The 14,246-nt window shown below is 50.8% G+C and overlaps 4 protein-coding genes across 4 annotated transcripts; 2 read left to right on the forward strand and 2 right to left on the reverse strand.

The window, feature by feature from the left end:
- Window positions 1-89: 89 nt before the first annotated feature.
- TrAtP1_012315 (uncharacterized protein) lies at window positions 90-5,293 on the forward strand (the record flags this gene model as incomplete). The annotated part of the gene is made up of 16 exons (XM_066115477.1): window positions 90-299; window positions 362-878; window positions 944-1,164; window positions 1,223-1,502; window positions 1,568-1,801; window positions 1,861-2,239; window positions 2,586-2,628; window positions 2,692-2,854; window positions 2,911-3,285; window positions 3,339-3,462; window positions 3,520-3,591; window positions 3,649-3,699; window positions 3,751-3,815; window positions 3,870-4,488; window positions 4,555-5,019; window positions 5,077-5,293. 16 exons carry the CDS (start codon window positions 90-92, stop codon window positions 5,291-5,293), a joined length of 4,035 nt encoding a protein of 1,344 aa, XP_065971576.1.
- Window positions 5,294-5,415: 122 nt separating this feature from the next.
- TrAtP1_012316 (uncharacterized protein) lies at window positions 5,416-7,417 on the reverse strand. Its single transcript, XM_014090287.2, has 4 exons — window positions 7,194-7,417; window positions 6,926-7,059; window positions 6,410-6,864; window positions 5,416-6,355 (listed from the first exon to the last, which is right to left on the reverse strand). The coding sequence occupies exons 1-4, from the start codon at window positions 7,326-7,328 to the stop codon at window positions 5,844-5,846; spliced, it is 1,236 nt and encodes a 411-aa protein (XP_013945762.2). The 5' UTR covers window positions 7,329-7,417; the 3' UTR covers window positions 5,416-5,843.
- Window positions 7,418-7,583: 166 nt separating this feature from the next.
- On the forward strand, window positions 7,584-10,967 carry TrAtP1_012317 (uncharacterized protein). The gene is made up of 5 exons (XM_066115478.1): window positions 7,584-7,900; window positions 8,023-8,162; window positions 8,226-9,345; window positions 9,399-10,167; window positions 10,225-10,967. The coding sequence occupies exons 1-5, from the start codon at window positions 7,653-7,655 to the stop codon at window positions 10,759-10,761; spliced, it is 2,814 nt and encodes a 937-aa protein (XP_065971577.1). The 5' UTR covers window positions 7,584-7,652; the 3' UTR covers window positions 10,762-10,967.
- Window positions 10,968-14,175, reverse strand: TrAtP1_012318 (uncharacterized protein). Its single transcript, XM_014090285.2, has 5 exons — window positions 13,064-14,175; window positions 12,896-13,010; window positions 12,740-12,831; window positions 12,490-12,675; window positions 10,968-12,429 (listed from the first exon to the last, which is right to left on the reverse strand). Exons 1-5 carry the CDS (start codon window positions 14,066-14,068, stop codon window positions 11,137-11,139), a joined length of 2,691 nt encoding a protein of 896 aa, XP_013945760.2. The 5' UTR covers window positions 14,069-14,175; the 3' UTR covers window positions 10,968-11,136.
- Window positions 14,176-14,246: the final 71 nt, after the last annotated feature.

The following is a 14,246-nucleotide window of genomic DNA, read 5'->3' on the forward strand; positions in this document are numbered from 1 at the left end:
AGCGTATTGAATTTACTAAATTTAATTCTTCTACCTCCAGTCATGTTATCCCGTCTATCCCGTCCAGTTTATTGCCATCTTTTAGAGACATGAGCTGCCGTAATAGCGACCGGTCCTTTGGGCCTCAGGTCGATCCTCGATGTAGAACATTCGACTTTACTCTGCTGTTCGAAGACATCTTCTTTGTTGGCCTGCCGGCAATTGTGTTCCTCATCCTAACGCCGGCTCAAATATGGGGATTGTTCACGAAGCGCGCTGCGTATACCGTGAGATCCCGGGCCTTGCGGCGGTGGAAATCGGTTGGTCTCAATCTTGGCTATTACTGTTGCATGGCTGTGAGCTTACAAGTCTTTTCACATAGATCGCATATGCCGCTATCCTCATCATACAAGTTATATATCTTGTATTCAGATCTCAGCATGCTGAGCTACGAACCAAGCTGTCGCTCCCTGCAGACATCTTGAGCTCCGTAGCGACGGTCACAGCATTTTTGCTGTCCAGGGCAACTCATGAACGCTCGCTTCGTCCGTCAACAGTGCTTGATCTATATTTGTTCCTCCAAAGCCTCTTAAACATTGCACGCACTAGGACTCTGTGGCTACAAGCGGCTGGGAGCCCTGTTCCGGTCCTGATGACTGTGAACCTCTCATTGACTCTTTTCGCTCTCATTTTGGAATCTATTGAAGAAAAGAAGCCTCTCTTTCAAGGCTCGCCAGAGGAGTTTAGCGGACTCTGGGCAAGAATCAGCTTTTCATGGCTGACGTCTTTGTTGAGAGCCGGCCACGCCAAGATTATTTCACAGAGTGATTTGCCAAATCTTGATACTAGACTTCAAAGCAGGGTACTGCGTCGCCAATTGATTACAACCTGGTCGAAATGTGAGCATCAACAGGAGAGTGTATTTGCCCTGATCGATATAGAGTACTAATGTCATTGTTCACAGATGATCCAAAGGCCAAACACAGCTTACTCAAAGCTTGCTTTCGCAGCCATCTCTCAAGCTTACCATCTGCCATGATCCCAAGATTATGCATGACGGCATTTACCTTTTCCCAGCCCTTTCTCATCAAAACTACGATAGAATACGTTGGAAGCGATAATCCCAACAGCTACCACGGAAAGGGATTGATAGGTGCATGGACCCTTGTATATCTGGGAATTGCGGTATGTGGGCATCTTGATACGCCAAGCAGATGTGCTGACTGACTGTTCTCTGATACAGATATCGCGGTCTCTATACTACTACGAAGCTTCTAGATTTGTTGCCAAGCTGAGAGGAAGCTTGATTGCCCTCGTATATCAACGGTCTCTGGACATTCGTGCCACTGAGGGAGGAGATATAACCGCCGTCGCCCTCATGGGCACTGATATCGAACGTATAGCATCCGTGATGGAAATGTTTCATGAAACATGGGCCTGTTTTATCGACATATTAATTGCATGCTGGCTGCTGGAGAGACAACTCTCTTTAGCCTGCCTTGCTCCCATCGCTCTTGTACTAGGTGAGTTTTATGCGCGGCCGTTTGCATTACACAGTCCGTCTTTTTATGCTGAAGCTCAAGTATAGTCTTCATCGTCATAATCTCGCAAATATCAGTAGCTACTCAGAGGGCACAAGTTGCATGGATCGAAAAAGTCCAAGACAGGCTTCGCGCTACCACAGCCCTACTTGGAGATATCAAGGCCATCAAGATGCTTGCATTACCGCAGGTGGTGTCGACTCTCTTGACCAGCTTTCGAACAAGAGAAATAAAGACATCAAAAACCTTTAGAGAGCTTCTAATTGCCACTTTATTGCTTTGTATGCATCCCAAAGTCTGCTTTCATACTCTAGATCTTGGTTCTGATAAAAGTCTCTAGCTCTCGCACCAACGAATCTTGCTCCAGCCGCCACATTCACCGTATATGTTCTTATATCCGTCTTCTGGCTCCATGAATCATTTTTCACAGCCCAGGCCTTTACTTCTATTGCTCTTATTGGCTTATTGACGGACCCAGTCATAGCATTCATCCAGATTATGCCTCCTATTCTGGGAGTTGTAGGCAGCTTTGACCGCATCCAAGAATACTGCAACTATACAGATCTGAGCCTCAAAGATGACAACTACTACGAGCCCGGTCATACAGATTATCACCATGGATCCGAAATTCATCTCCTGGCACCAAATGGGCCTGCTGAGTCATTGGACGCTCCTCACGACGACACAATTTCATTGCATAGCCGGGGGGTTCAAATGGAGTGAGAACGGACCAGTAGTACTCAAGGATATTCAAGTTGACATAGGTCGAGAAGCCATAACTGCAATAACTGGCCCCGTGGGAAGCGGCAAGTCATCTTTCTTGAGTAGCATTTTGGGCGAAATGATCGACTTGTCATCCCCAGAGAATCGACAGAGATCAACGCAGCCGCACTGTAAGCATATTGCGTACTGTTCCCAGCAACCGTGGCTCGAAAACAAAAGTATTCGTCGGAATATACTCGGCTCTTCATCTTATGAAAAGAAATGGTATGATGAAGTTGTCTCTGCCTGCGGCCTTGGTGCAGATTTAAAGCAGCTACAGAGAGGAGATCAAACGAAAATCAGTAGTAGAGGTCTCAATCTCAGCGGCGGACAAAAGCAACGCATAGTCAGTATCATCAGTCGATTACCAAAAGTCTCCGCAGCGTATACTAACGTATGATCGATGTAGGCTCTCGCTCGAGCTATCTATCCAAGAAACCAGATTATCCTACTCGACGATATATTTAGCGGCATGGATGCGCATACAATCGATACTATATCTACCCGTTTGCTTGGTAAGGGGGGTATTCTTCGCAAGCAGCAAGCCACTGTCGTGTTAACCACGCACCACCGTATGTAAACCGTCCTCTTCCATCACCCTCTGCAGCTTTGCTTACAGAATAATTAGATAAGATCATGGCAATTGCAGATGTCATCATTGTCCTTGAGGACGGTAAAATCACAGCGAAAGATACGCCTGCGTCCTTGCTACAAAACAATGGCTACATCAATAAGCTGGGATTGCAGCTGATCTCTGACAATGAAGACACTGATGAATCTGTCGCTAAACCTGCAACTGTGCCGACAACGGAAGAGGCTTTCGAGATTGCAGCAGACATTGCTCTTGATATTTCGGAAGAAACAGATGGCAAGCATACCGATATTCGGCGCAAAAAAGGCGAGCTGTCTGTTTACGCTTACTACCTTGCTAGCTCTGGCTGGGGTGCTGTCATTCTATATAGCATTACTGTCACGGGTTGGATTTTGTGCATTGAATTTTCAAGTAAGTGATGCATTATGAAATCACATTGTTCTCACTATTAATCACAGTTCTAGCGATATGGATGAAATGGTGGTCTGATGCCAATAATGCGGAGCCCAACAAGGATGTATGGATGTATCTGGGCATATATGTCCTCTTTGCCGTGGTTGGTACATTGAGCGGCGGTATATGCGCCTGGTAACTACATCTCATTTTTCATTACGATATCTACATTGCTCACAAGGTTTACCGTAGGGCTGCTTTCATTACCATCATCTCGCGCTCGGCCGCTCAGCTGCATTCAAATCTACTACAAACGACTCTCAGGTGAGTAAAATGAGATGAGATGAGCTACCTGCAAGACCATGAGTAACCATCAGCCAGGGCACCATTCTATTCTCGATCGACCAGTAACCTTGGCGAACTGCTCAATAGGTAAGTATGTGACATGTTCCCTTGTTACTTTTGCTGATCCCCTGCTTGTAGATTTAGCAGAGACCTGGAACTTGTTGATATGGAGCTACCCAGTAACATGGTTAACTATAGCTCTAGTAAGTTCATTATTTTTCCTTGTCATTGAAATAGATTCAGCTAATGATTCGTAGCCCTGGTTCAATGCATAGCCAAAGTCGTCATTATCTCTATATTCACCCGATACCTAGGGGTAACAATCCCCTTCTTCGCCATCATTGTCTATTTTCTTCAGAGCTTCTATCTTCATACGTCGCGACAAGTCCGACTGCTCGCCATAGAAGCTCATGCGCCATTGTTTACCCATTTTAGCGAATCGATTGCAGGGGCGACGACGATTCGTGCCTTTGGATGGCAGTCGTACCACCAAGAGCGCAACTATCGCCTCATTGACGCATCGCAGAAACCGGTTTATCTACAGAGCTGCATCAAGCACTGGCTTGGTTTCGTGCTTGAGATGTTGACCACTGTCTTGGTTGCCTTGCTTGTCGCTACAGTCATTGTTTGGCGAGAGAGATTTAGCACTGGCAGCATCGGTGTCAGCCTGGTAACGGTTATCGGATTCAACGGAGTGCTAGTGCGGCTCGTGAAGCACTGGACAGTCTTAGAACCCAGCATTGGCGCAGTATCACGCATTAAACGCTTCACGGAGGAAACGGAGAAGGAAGAGCAGAACGAAAAGGCAGATTACGTGCCAGCGACATGGCCACAGGCTGGCGCTATTGAATTTGCCGGCTGGACTGCATCTTATGGGTATACGCCCCCTTCAACTTTTCTTCCCCTATATAAGACAAGCTTGGCTAATTCATGTTTTTATAGTCTTACAACAAACCCTAAGCCGGTGCTAAATGGTATAACACTATCAATCAAAGCTGGGGATCACGTTGCCATCTGTGGCCGAACAGGCAGCGGCAAGACTTCTCTAATTCTCTCCCTTTTGAAGATGCTTGAGATTGTTGAAGGCAGCATCTCGATAGACGGCGTAGACACATCGACTCTCTCTAATGCAGAAGTACGCTCACGCATAAACGTCGTGTCGCAAGATGCTTTTATTTTACCAGGCTCGATACGCTTCAATGTCGATCCTCTGAACCATGCTTCTGATGAAGACATCATACAGGCACTTCGTCGTGTACGCCTATGGAGTATTGTCGAGGAGCAAGGGGGGATAGACGAAGAGATTGACTTGTCATCTTGGTCGGCTGGGCAGAAGCAATTGTTGTGTTTTGCTCGAGCCATGGTGAAGCGAAGCAAGATTCTCGTCCTAGACGAGGCAATGAGCAAGTAAGAGATTCTGTGGCGTCTGTTATTCCACCGTCCTTTACTAATGGATCATGATAGTGTCGACCACGAAGCAGAAGCAATCATGCAAGAGATTATTGACACGGACTTTAAAGAGTGCACGGTGCTTGCCGTCATGCATCGCCTGGAGCATATTCGTCGTTATGACAAGGCTGCTCTTTTTGGAAATGGAAAGCTTTTGGAATACGGTGATCCTGAAGCGCTGCTGTCTGGGGATACTAATCTCGCAAAGCTTTACTCTTCTTATCGGAGTTAGAGAATTATGAAGTTGTATTGTATTTGCATCTTGCCTGCAAGTGAAAGCTATCACATGTGACTTTTAGAATGAATTATAGGAAAATCAAGTATAGATATTTGATTCTCGTTTCATTGTAACCATTGAAAGAAACACTCTTTATATATCTATCAATCAAACCTATCAAACTGCAAATTTATTTCTCAACTCCTAGCTAAACATTTTGTAAAAACTCAGTCCCCCACCTCGTCGCTGTGCGATCTCGGAGCTCACCCTATAATTTTTTACTTCCCAATTAGGAAAGCTCTTAAGGCACCCCCAGCCAATTCTATGTCCCCCCTTACATCCAATTAGAAGAGAAAAATCGCAAAGCTTTCATACACAAAGACACTCTATCATTTTTAGGTCATCAAACAAACATACAATTAAGAATGTCCATCTGGATCTTTCCCGCCCTCTCTATCTAAAAGTATGTAGTACAAAAAAAGGCGATAATTTTGAGGAATCATTAGGGGCTATGTGGCGGGGGTGCATCAGCGGTAGAAGATCATTTTATTTTATTTCCCCCCATTTACTGGGAGAAGTAGTAGTTCTCGTCGGTGGTACGTCCTCGGATGTACTGGGGCTCGGTGCCGCGGACGTAGATGTCCTCGAACAGAATATCGGCCTTGGTCTCGGGGACGGGCATGGCCTCAGCGGCGGCAACCTCCTCGGCAATGTGGTTTCGGGCAGCCTTGTCAAGGCCCTTGAGCTCCTCCTCAGTGCTGACCTCCCAGTCCAGGATCTTCTGCTTGAGTCCGGCAATGGGGTCGTTGGTGGAGCGCATGCGCTGAATCTCCTCACGGGTACGGTAGGTGGTACCGGGGTCAGACATGGAGTGACCACCATATCGGTAGGTGACGTATTCGAGGACCATGGGGCCCTTGTCGGCAACGGTCCAGTCCTTGCCGTACTTGACGGCAGCCTTGACGGCGAGAACGTCCATGCCGTTGACCTTGAGACCAGGGATGTACTGTCCACGCTTGTAGTAGTCGGTCAAAGCAGAGGAACGGGCAGCAGAGGTACCCATACCATACTTGTTGTCTGTGGTGTGTGTTAGTTCGGTTCAGATAGATTTGAATACATCGTTCAACTTACTCTCACAGCCGAACAGAGCAGGGAGATTCCACAGCTTGGCCATGTTGAAAGCCTCAAAGACCTGGCCCTGGTTGCTGGCACCATCACCATATAGGATGATGCTGGCGTTCTTTCGGCCCTCGTACTGGTGGGCAAAGGCCAGACCGGCACCGACGGGAACCTGAGCGCCGACAATACCGTTACCGCCGTAGAAGTTCTTGGCGAACATGTGCATGGAACCACCCTTTCCGTAGGCAATACCCTCACGGCGGCCAAGCAGCTCACCAATGATGGATCGCACAGTACCGCCACGCATCAGGGCGAAACCGTGGCATCGGTAGGAGGTGATGATGTCGTCCTCCTTGGTGACGGCGTGCTCAATACCGACAGCAACAGCCTCCTGACCAGTAGACAGATGGCAGAAACCGCGAATCTTCTTCTCCTTGTACAAACGGTCGGCAGCCATCTCCATTTGTCTGAGCGATTATTAGTATTTCCCGTGACAAAGCGGCTCTTGAGGCTCTCGTCGCTCCGTACCTGATGGAAACCATGTCGTAGTACATCTGCTTCAGCTCCTTCTTGGTCACCTCGATGGTGTAAGGGGGAGGGTCCAGCTCGTAGGTCTCGAAGCTCTCGTCGCTGAGAGTGACCTGGAAGGGCTCATCATCGGACTGTGCGGGACAGCTGTTAGTCTCCGTTCAACGGTGTTTTTCGCCAGCCATTGGCAGTCAAATCAACCCAATTCGTCCGCCCCATTCCTCGAAACTCCATGCCGCGTCGCAGAGAAAAGGCGCATCAGACATACCTTGGGCACCGACTGGGAGAGAGAAGCTGAAGCGGCATCGGTGGTGACGGCCCGGCTGGCGAGGGCAAAGGAGGCAGGGGCCCTGGCGCGCAGAGACGCAGCCCTGGGGAATCGGAGAGCTGCTCTGGAGAACATGGCGACGACTGGATGCGCCTCGCGGGAGTTCTGTGGACGAGGGTGATGGATGAAGATGGCAAAAGGGCTCTTGGAGCTGTTTAGCTTTGCGAAATTTGGCAATGTTGAGCATGGAGGTTTGATTGTTGGATCGCGCTAGGCTGCAACGGGGATAGGGCGGGATTAATTGGCGTGGGGCTCACGAAAAAAAAAGATGCGGCGTTTCAGCGATAAGCGATTGGGCCGCAGTTACTCCGACAGTCCGGATTCTTCCTTGAACTCTTTGACAGGACACAAGCTACCCTGGAGCCAGGCGGGTCACGCGCGTGATGGGGCCCATAGGCGATGCGCCCGATCATTAACGCGTCTCTGCCTGCTCAACGCGTCATGCTAGCAGCTGGGCTGTACAGAAGCAGCTGTCGGTGCCTAGGCACCAGAACCACTAATTCACCAGCTCGGCCTCGCTATAAATATTGCGCTGTTGACGCCTTGGCTCTGAGATTTGCATCAACTCAATTGATTCGTTGCTGGCCATCTGCATCTGCATCTGCCGGTGCATCCTCCAACATGGCTCCGAAACAGGCAACTCTGGGGTATGTGACGCCGTCGCAGCAGACGATAGGGTGTGTGGGTGGACTCGATCGACGCAGCATGTGGCACGAGGTCGTGGTATGCTTGGATTTGAGCTGAATTGCTAATTGTCATTGATATCTAGCAAATTCTTTGGGGTCAAGGCAGCTGCACCAGCAAGACAAACGACGCTGGCGTTTGCGACCAAGGCGGGGACCAAGGAAGCAGACAAGGCTGAAGACGAGGGCGATGCAAGCACAAAGGAAAACTCGGATCCAGAGAAGGGTAAGACGCTCTGCCATTCTCCTGCTTTCGGCTAGAGCTTGATAGTTGACTCGTGATGAAAAGATTCCAAAAAACGCCCGCGGTCACCCAAAAAGAGGACGGAAGCAAAGCCCAAGCTAGCTGAAGAGGAAGACGAGGCTCCAGTTTCAAAAAGAGCAAGGCGAACAAGAGTCAAGATTGAGGATGACGAGGATGAAGCTCCTCAGTCGTCCCCAAAGAAAGAAGAAGCTCCCAGCAGTCCCCCTGCTAAGAGAAAGAGGTCACGGAGTCCCAAGTCTAGCCCAAAGTCGAGGTCGCAGTCGCCAAAGGCAGCCAAGATAAAAGAGGAGAGCGAGGATGTTGCCGAGAAAGCTGCAAAGGAGGAGGAGCAATCTTCAGAATCAGCGTCAGAGGCTGATAGCGATGCGGAACCAAAACCAGCTGTTACGGCCAAAGCACGCAAAGCTCAGCAAACAATGCTCCAAACGAAAGAAAAAGATGCATATCCTGATTGGCAGCCTGGCACCCCTGTACCATATGCAGCTCTTTGCAAGACCTTTTCGCTCATTGAGCTGACGACGAAACGTTTAATCATCATGGAGTATTGTTCAAAGTTTCTGCGCCAAGTCATGCGGCTCACCCCTGATGATCTCTTGCCTACCGTCCTGCTCATGATCAACAAGCTGGCTCCTGACTACGCCGGCATTGAGCTCGGTATCGGTGAATCCCTAATCATGAAAGCTATCGGCGAAACTACCGGAAGAAGCCTCCAGGTCATCAAGGCTGACCAGAAAGAGATTGGTGACCTCGGTCTCGTGGCTGTGAAGAGCAGATCGACCCAGCCAACCATGTTCAAGCCGAAAGCGCTGACAGTAAGAGGCGTTCATCAAGGCTTGATGAGTATTGCGACGGTCACTGGTAACGGCGCCCAAGGTCGCAAAGTTGACGGCATCAAGAAGCTTCTATCTTCTTCAGATTCTCATTTGAAGGAGAAGGTGGATATCAACAAGGACAAGGGCGGCCCAAGCGAAGCAAAATATATTATCCGATTCTTGGAAGGCAAGCTTCGACTTGGCTTGGCAGACCGGACTGTTTTGGTTTCGTTGGCTCAAGCAGTTGTAGCACATGAAGCCGAGGTGAAGGGAAAAATCCCCACCACTTCAGATTTGGAAAACGGCGAGTCTATTCTCAAGACAGTTTACAGGTATGGACATGATCTTTTGTGGTTCCTACGGACGTGAAACTGATGCAAGACAGCGAATTACCGAGCTACGATGTCATTATTCCAGCCATGATGGAGCACGGCATCGCCAATCTGAGAGATCACTGCAAACTCCGGCCTGGCGTGCCCCTGAAGCCCATGTTGGCCAAACCAACAAAAGCTATTACAGAAGTCTTGGACCGGTTCGAGGGCCAAAAATTCACGTGCGAATACAAATACGACGGTGAACGTGCTCAGATTCATTATGTGGCCAAAGATGCCGCTCAGGATTTGGACGCATCTACCCAAGGATCGACCAAAAAAATTGAGTCAGGTGTTGCCTGCATTTTCTCTCGAAACTCGGAAGATTTGTCCAAAAAGTATCCCGACGTTCTTGAGAAGCTCAGCGCATGGATCAAGGAAGACACAAAGAGCTTCGTTGTCGACTGCGAGACTGTGGCATGGGATGTGGCCGAGAAGAAAGTATTGCCTTTCCAGCAACTCATGACTCGCAAGAGGAAGGATGTAAAGGCCGAAGACATCAAGGTCAAGGTTTGTGTTTTTGCCTTTGACCTGCTATATCTGAACGGAGAAGCAGTGGTGGAGAAGTCGCTTCGTGAGCGTCGCGAACTCCTCAGCACAGCATTTGTTCCAACGGAAGGCGAGTTTCAATTGGCAACTCACATGAACGGCCAAGAGCTGGATGAGATTCAGACATTCTTGGATGAGAGTGTTAAGGCATCGTGCGAGGGTCTGATGGTGAAGATGCTGGATGGGACAGAAAGCGGGTACGAGCCCAGCAAGCGAAGTCGAAATTGGCTCAAGGTAAATATCGCCCTCTACAAATGCTATGCTCAACTCCCAACTAATACCGGATTACAGGTTAAAAAGGACTATCTCTCTGGCGTGGGTGACTCTCTTGACCTGGTCGTCCTGGGAGCTTACTATGGCAAGGGCAAAAGGACATCAGTCTATGGTGCTTTCTTGCTTGCTTGCTACAACCCTTCTACCGATGTGTATGAGACGGTCTGCAACATTGGCACTGGCTTCTCGGAGCAAGTCCTCGAAGACCTCCATGCCCAGCTCTCCGAAATCACAATTGCCCGCCCCAAGCCTTTCTACTCACACTCTGCAGGCGGGCAGCATCAACCTGATGTGTGGTTCGAACCACGCTACGTGTGGGAGGTCAAGACGGCGGATTTGACGCTCAGCCCTCGGTACAAGGCTGGATGGAAAGAAGGCGTGGATCCAGCAGGCGAGAAGGGCATCAGTCTGCGATTTCCCCGATTCATCAAGATTCGAGACGATAAAAAACCTAATGAAGCAACGAGTAGCAGGCAAGTTGCGGAGATGTACAGGAAACAGGAGAGCGTGACGAAGAATAAGGGTCCGTCAGTGGATGATGACTTTGAATATTAAGGGGCAAAAAAAAAAAAATAGACGGCTTATCTATCTATGGGTATTTCTTTATCTATCACTACCGGGAATGGATGGACAATTGGATTTTATCTTTAGGGACGGGCCTTTGTGTATGAGTTATGAGATGCATTGATTGGTTTCTCTTTGTCTCCTGTCTTGATAGTTTGAGCACTTATTTTGTATTATGCAATATAGCCAAAAATTCAGCTTTTATTCAGCATTACTATTGTCCAAAAGTGGAATGTCAAATAGCTAAGAATCCTCTACGATTTTTGCAAAGTATAGAACTCCTAAATGTCGCAAGAAAAAAAAACCGTCCTACAAACTCCATATCCCAACTCTATAATATTGACCCCCCTATCCGTATCATCCGCATCATCCCCCCGGCCGCAAAAGGCTCCTCTGCTCCTCATCCCTCCCTTCATCCATGATTCCGCTCTCCTGCTCTCTTATCCTGGCTCCGGCTCTCATGGGCGCAGAATAGTCGGCTGTTGTCGAGCGCCGCGTCTCGTCTGCGCCGTTGAGGACATACCAAATGTCCTTTTTCGTGAGCAGGCCCTGCAGGACGCCGCGGTCGGTGAAGAGCATGTACCGCAAGCCTAGTTTCTGGAAGTAGGACACGACGAGATGCAAGCGCGTGTGGGAAGGCAGTGTCAGCGGGGTTTGGTCCATCCACGGCCGGAGATCGAGCGTCGTTCGAGGGTCTGCGAGGGGCTGGTGCGAGAAGTAGGCCTCGGTCTCGGGGGGCAGGTTGCGCGGAGACTTGGAGGCTGTTTTGAGATTGTAGCTTAGCTCTGCGCGGGAGATGTAGCCTAGGAGGATGGCGTCTCGGGGGTCGGAGATGACGGGGAAGCCGCGGTGGGGGTGCATCTCGAGGATGCTGTTGAGGGAGGCGATTGTGTGTCCCGTGGCAGTGAGGACGATGAGGTCCTCGACGCGGGTCACGATGTCGGCGACGGGGACGTCGGGAATGGCCACTTCGGCGCTGTTATCGAGGAAGGGGTATTCGTTGAAGTGAATCCAGGACTCGTAGATGCCGCGGCGGGAGAAGGCATCGCCGACCCATTTGGAGATCATGACGGCAATCATGATGGGCAAGACGTAGGTGAGCGCGCCGGTGAGCTCGAACATGATGACGACGATGGAGACGGTCATGCGAGTGACGCCTGTGAGAGCCGCCGCCGCTCCGACAATGGCATATGTAGCGGGCGTGACGCATGGCGTGTCAGGAGCGCAGGTTCGGAAGAGGAAGAAGCCGCGAGCGTTGTCGACCCAAATCTCCATCAAGATGCCCATGGCACGACCAACCAAGGCGCCGATTGCCATGGACGGCAGGATGATGCCGGCGGGGATCTGGAGGCCAAAAGTGATTGTGGAAAGAAGGAAGCCGACGAGGGCGGCGAAGATGAGGAGGACAATGGTGCCGGCTGACGCTGCGCCGGTTTTGCACAGGCCAATCTGGTCGTCCAGGTTCTGGGAGCATTCGGTGAATAAATTGGACACAAGGTCGGACGCTTGAAACTTCATGTAGTGGTTCGGATAGTTTACAAGGGCAGTGAGGAGGGCCACTGCCAGGACCTGAGTGATGGGCCCGGGGAGCCAGGATTTGGACTTTTTCCATCGAGCGACGGCCATGTTGGCTTTGATGAAGAGGCCGCCATAGACACCCTATGCAGTCTAATTGTTAGCTACTCACAGATTGAATGATGTTGAAGCGAGTCGACTTACGCCGATGATGCCCAGTATGGCGTACGGCAACATCTCAAAGCCCTGCCAGTCGTGGCTATACTTTGTCTGGTACATGACCAGCTTGCCGGACCTAAAGGGGTCGAAAGCCTGGAGGATGACGGCAGCGGACATGGCGCAGACGAAGCTCTGCCACATGGTCTTATCAGGGAAGAAGTATGAAATTTGCTATTTTTCTAGGAATTAGAAACTCAAGACGCCCCCAATCGTTTTGAATTAATGAATCTCTCACCTCGAGACTGAACAGCACTCCTCCAATAGGAGATCCAAACGCAACCGAGATGCCGGAAGCTGCCGCAGCTGAGAGCACTTCTCGTTTTCGTGCTATAACGGAATTTAGCTAAAAATCCAAAATAAGATTGGGGTCTTCGGCAAATTCGAAATTTACCTTCATTGTCGTTGATGTTGGAAAAGAGCTTGATAAACACGTTTGCGCAGCAACATGCTACATGCACCAAGGGGCCTTCTTTTCCCAGCCACATTCCCGACGACACAGCAAGAACCTGCCCATAGTAAGCCCAACATTCACGAACAAAAGACTATAGACAAAGCTTACCAGACCAAAAGACTTTGTCACCAACGTCCACGGGCCCAGGAACTTGCGAATGACAAACCCCCCCAGGACGGTCTTGATCTCGGGGATACCGCTGTGCTTGGCATAGATGGCATATTCCTGCACCAGCAGTGCCGCACAGTACGCAAAGAGGACCCCAAAGGCCAAGAAGAAAAAGTACTCAATGAACCACTTGCCGGCCGCCGAGTGGATGCCAAGCGCCTCGCTCCAGAAGCGCCATCCCGCGCACTTGGAGCCCTGGTCGTAGCCGTAGCAGCAAAAGTTCTTGTTGAGGTAAAAGTGGCCTCCCTCGGGCCCGCTCGCGCAGAAGCCGAGCTTGATGTCGCCCAGCCAGTCGGTCGTGATGTCGATGAGGGCCGCAATGACGCCCACCGCCAGGCCCGTCAGCAGCAGCACGATCCAGACCTGGCTGGCGTCCAGCAGGTGCCGGATGTAGCTGACGATGCCGCCGCCCGAGCTCGACGACAGCACGCGCAGGCGCTGGCGCTCCTTTGTGTACTCGAAGATCCAGTCGATGGCCGTCAGGTCCTCGTAGGCGACGCGCCGCCCGGGGCCCTCGGCGTACCAGTCGTTGGGGAGCCCGTCCTTGCTGGGGTTGGGGCTGTTGCTGCCAAAGACTTGGTCTCGCAGCGAGCCCGTCAGCGAGGCAAGCGAGGCCGAGTGCTGGTGGCCATGGTTATGCTTATGATTGTTTGGGCGCTGGTGATGCGACTGTGGCGGCGACGAAGACGAGCCAGCGAGCGTCGAAAAGACTCGCAGCGGGTTCGACAGCAGCGCGGGCTTCTGCCTGCGCTTGAAGGACAGCGGCGCGCCGAGGTCGCCGTGGACGGGGTCGGTGTCGAGGATGTCGCGATCGTCGTCGTCGTCGTCGTCGCCGAGGAAGTCGAGCTCGTCGCGGTCTTCGGACGAGGCTGGAGTGACGATGACGGGCGTGTGCGATGACGACGACGAGGGCTGGTGCTGCTCTCGCGGGCCGGCTCCAGACATGATGCGCCGCGGTCTATTCCATCTCCTCGGCCGGGGGCGAACAAGAATCCAATGGGCAGAACGCTGTCGTTTTGTATAGAGGCTCGAGACAGCTGAGACTAAGCAGCGCAAGGGCGGGTTTCTGGAGTGGATGGTGATTGGCTGGCGGGGCTCTGGCGTTTTGGTTTACAGCCACTTT

Source organism: Trichoderma atroviride, chromosome 7 (genome assembly GCF_020647795.1).
Source record: "Trichoderma atroviride chromosome 7, complete sequence".
Lineage (NCBI taxonomy): Eukaryota > Fungi > Ascomycota > Sordariomycetes > Hypocreales > Hypocreaceae > Trichoderma > Trichoderma atroviride.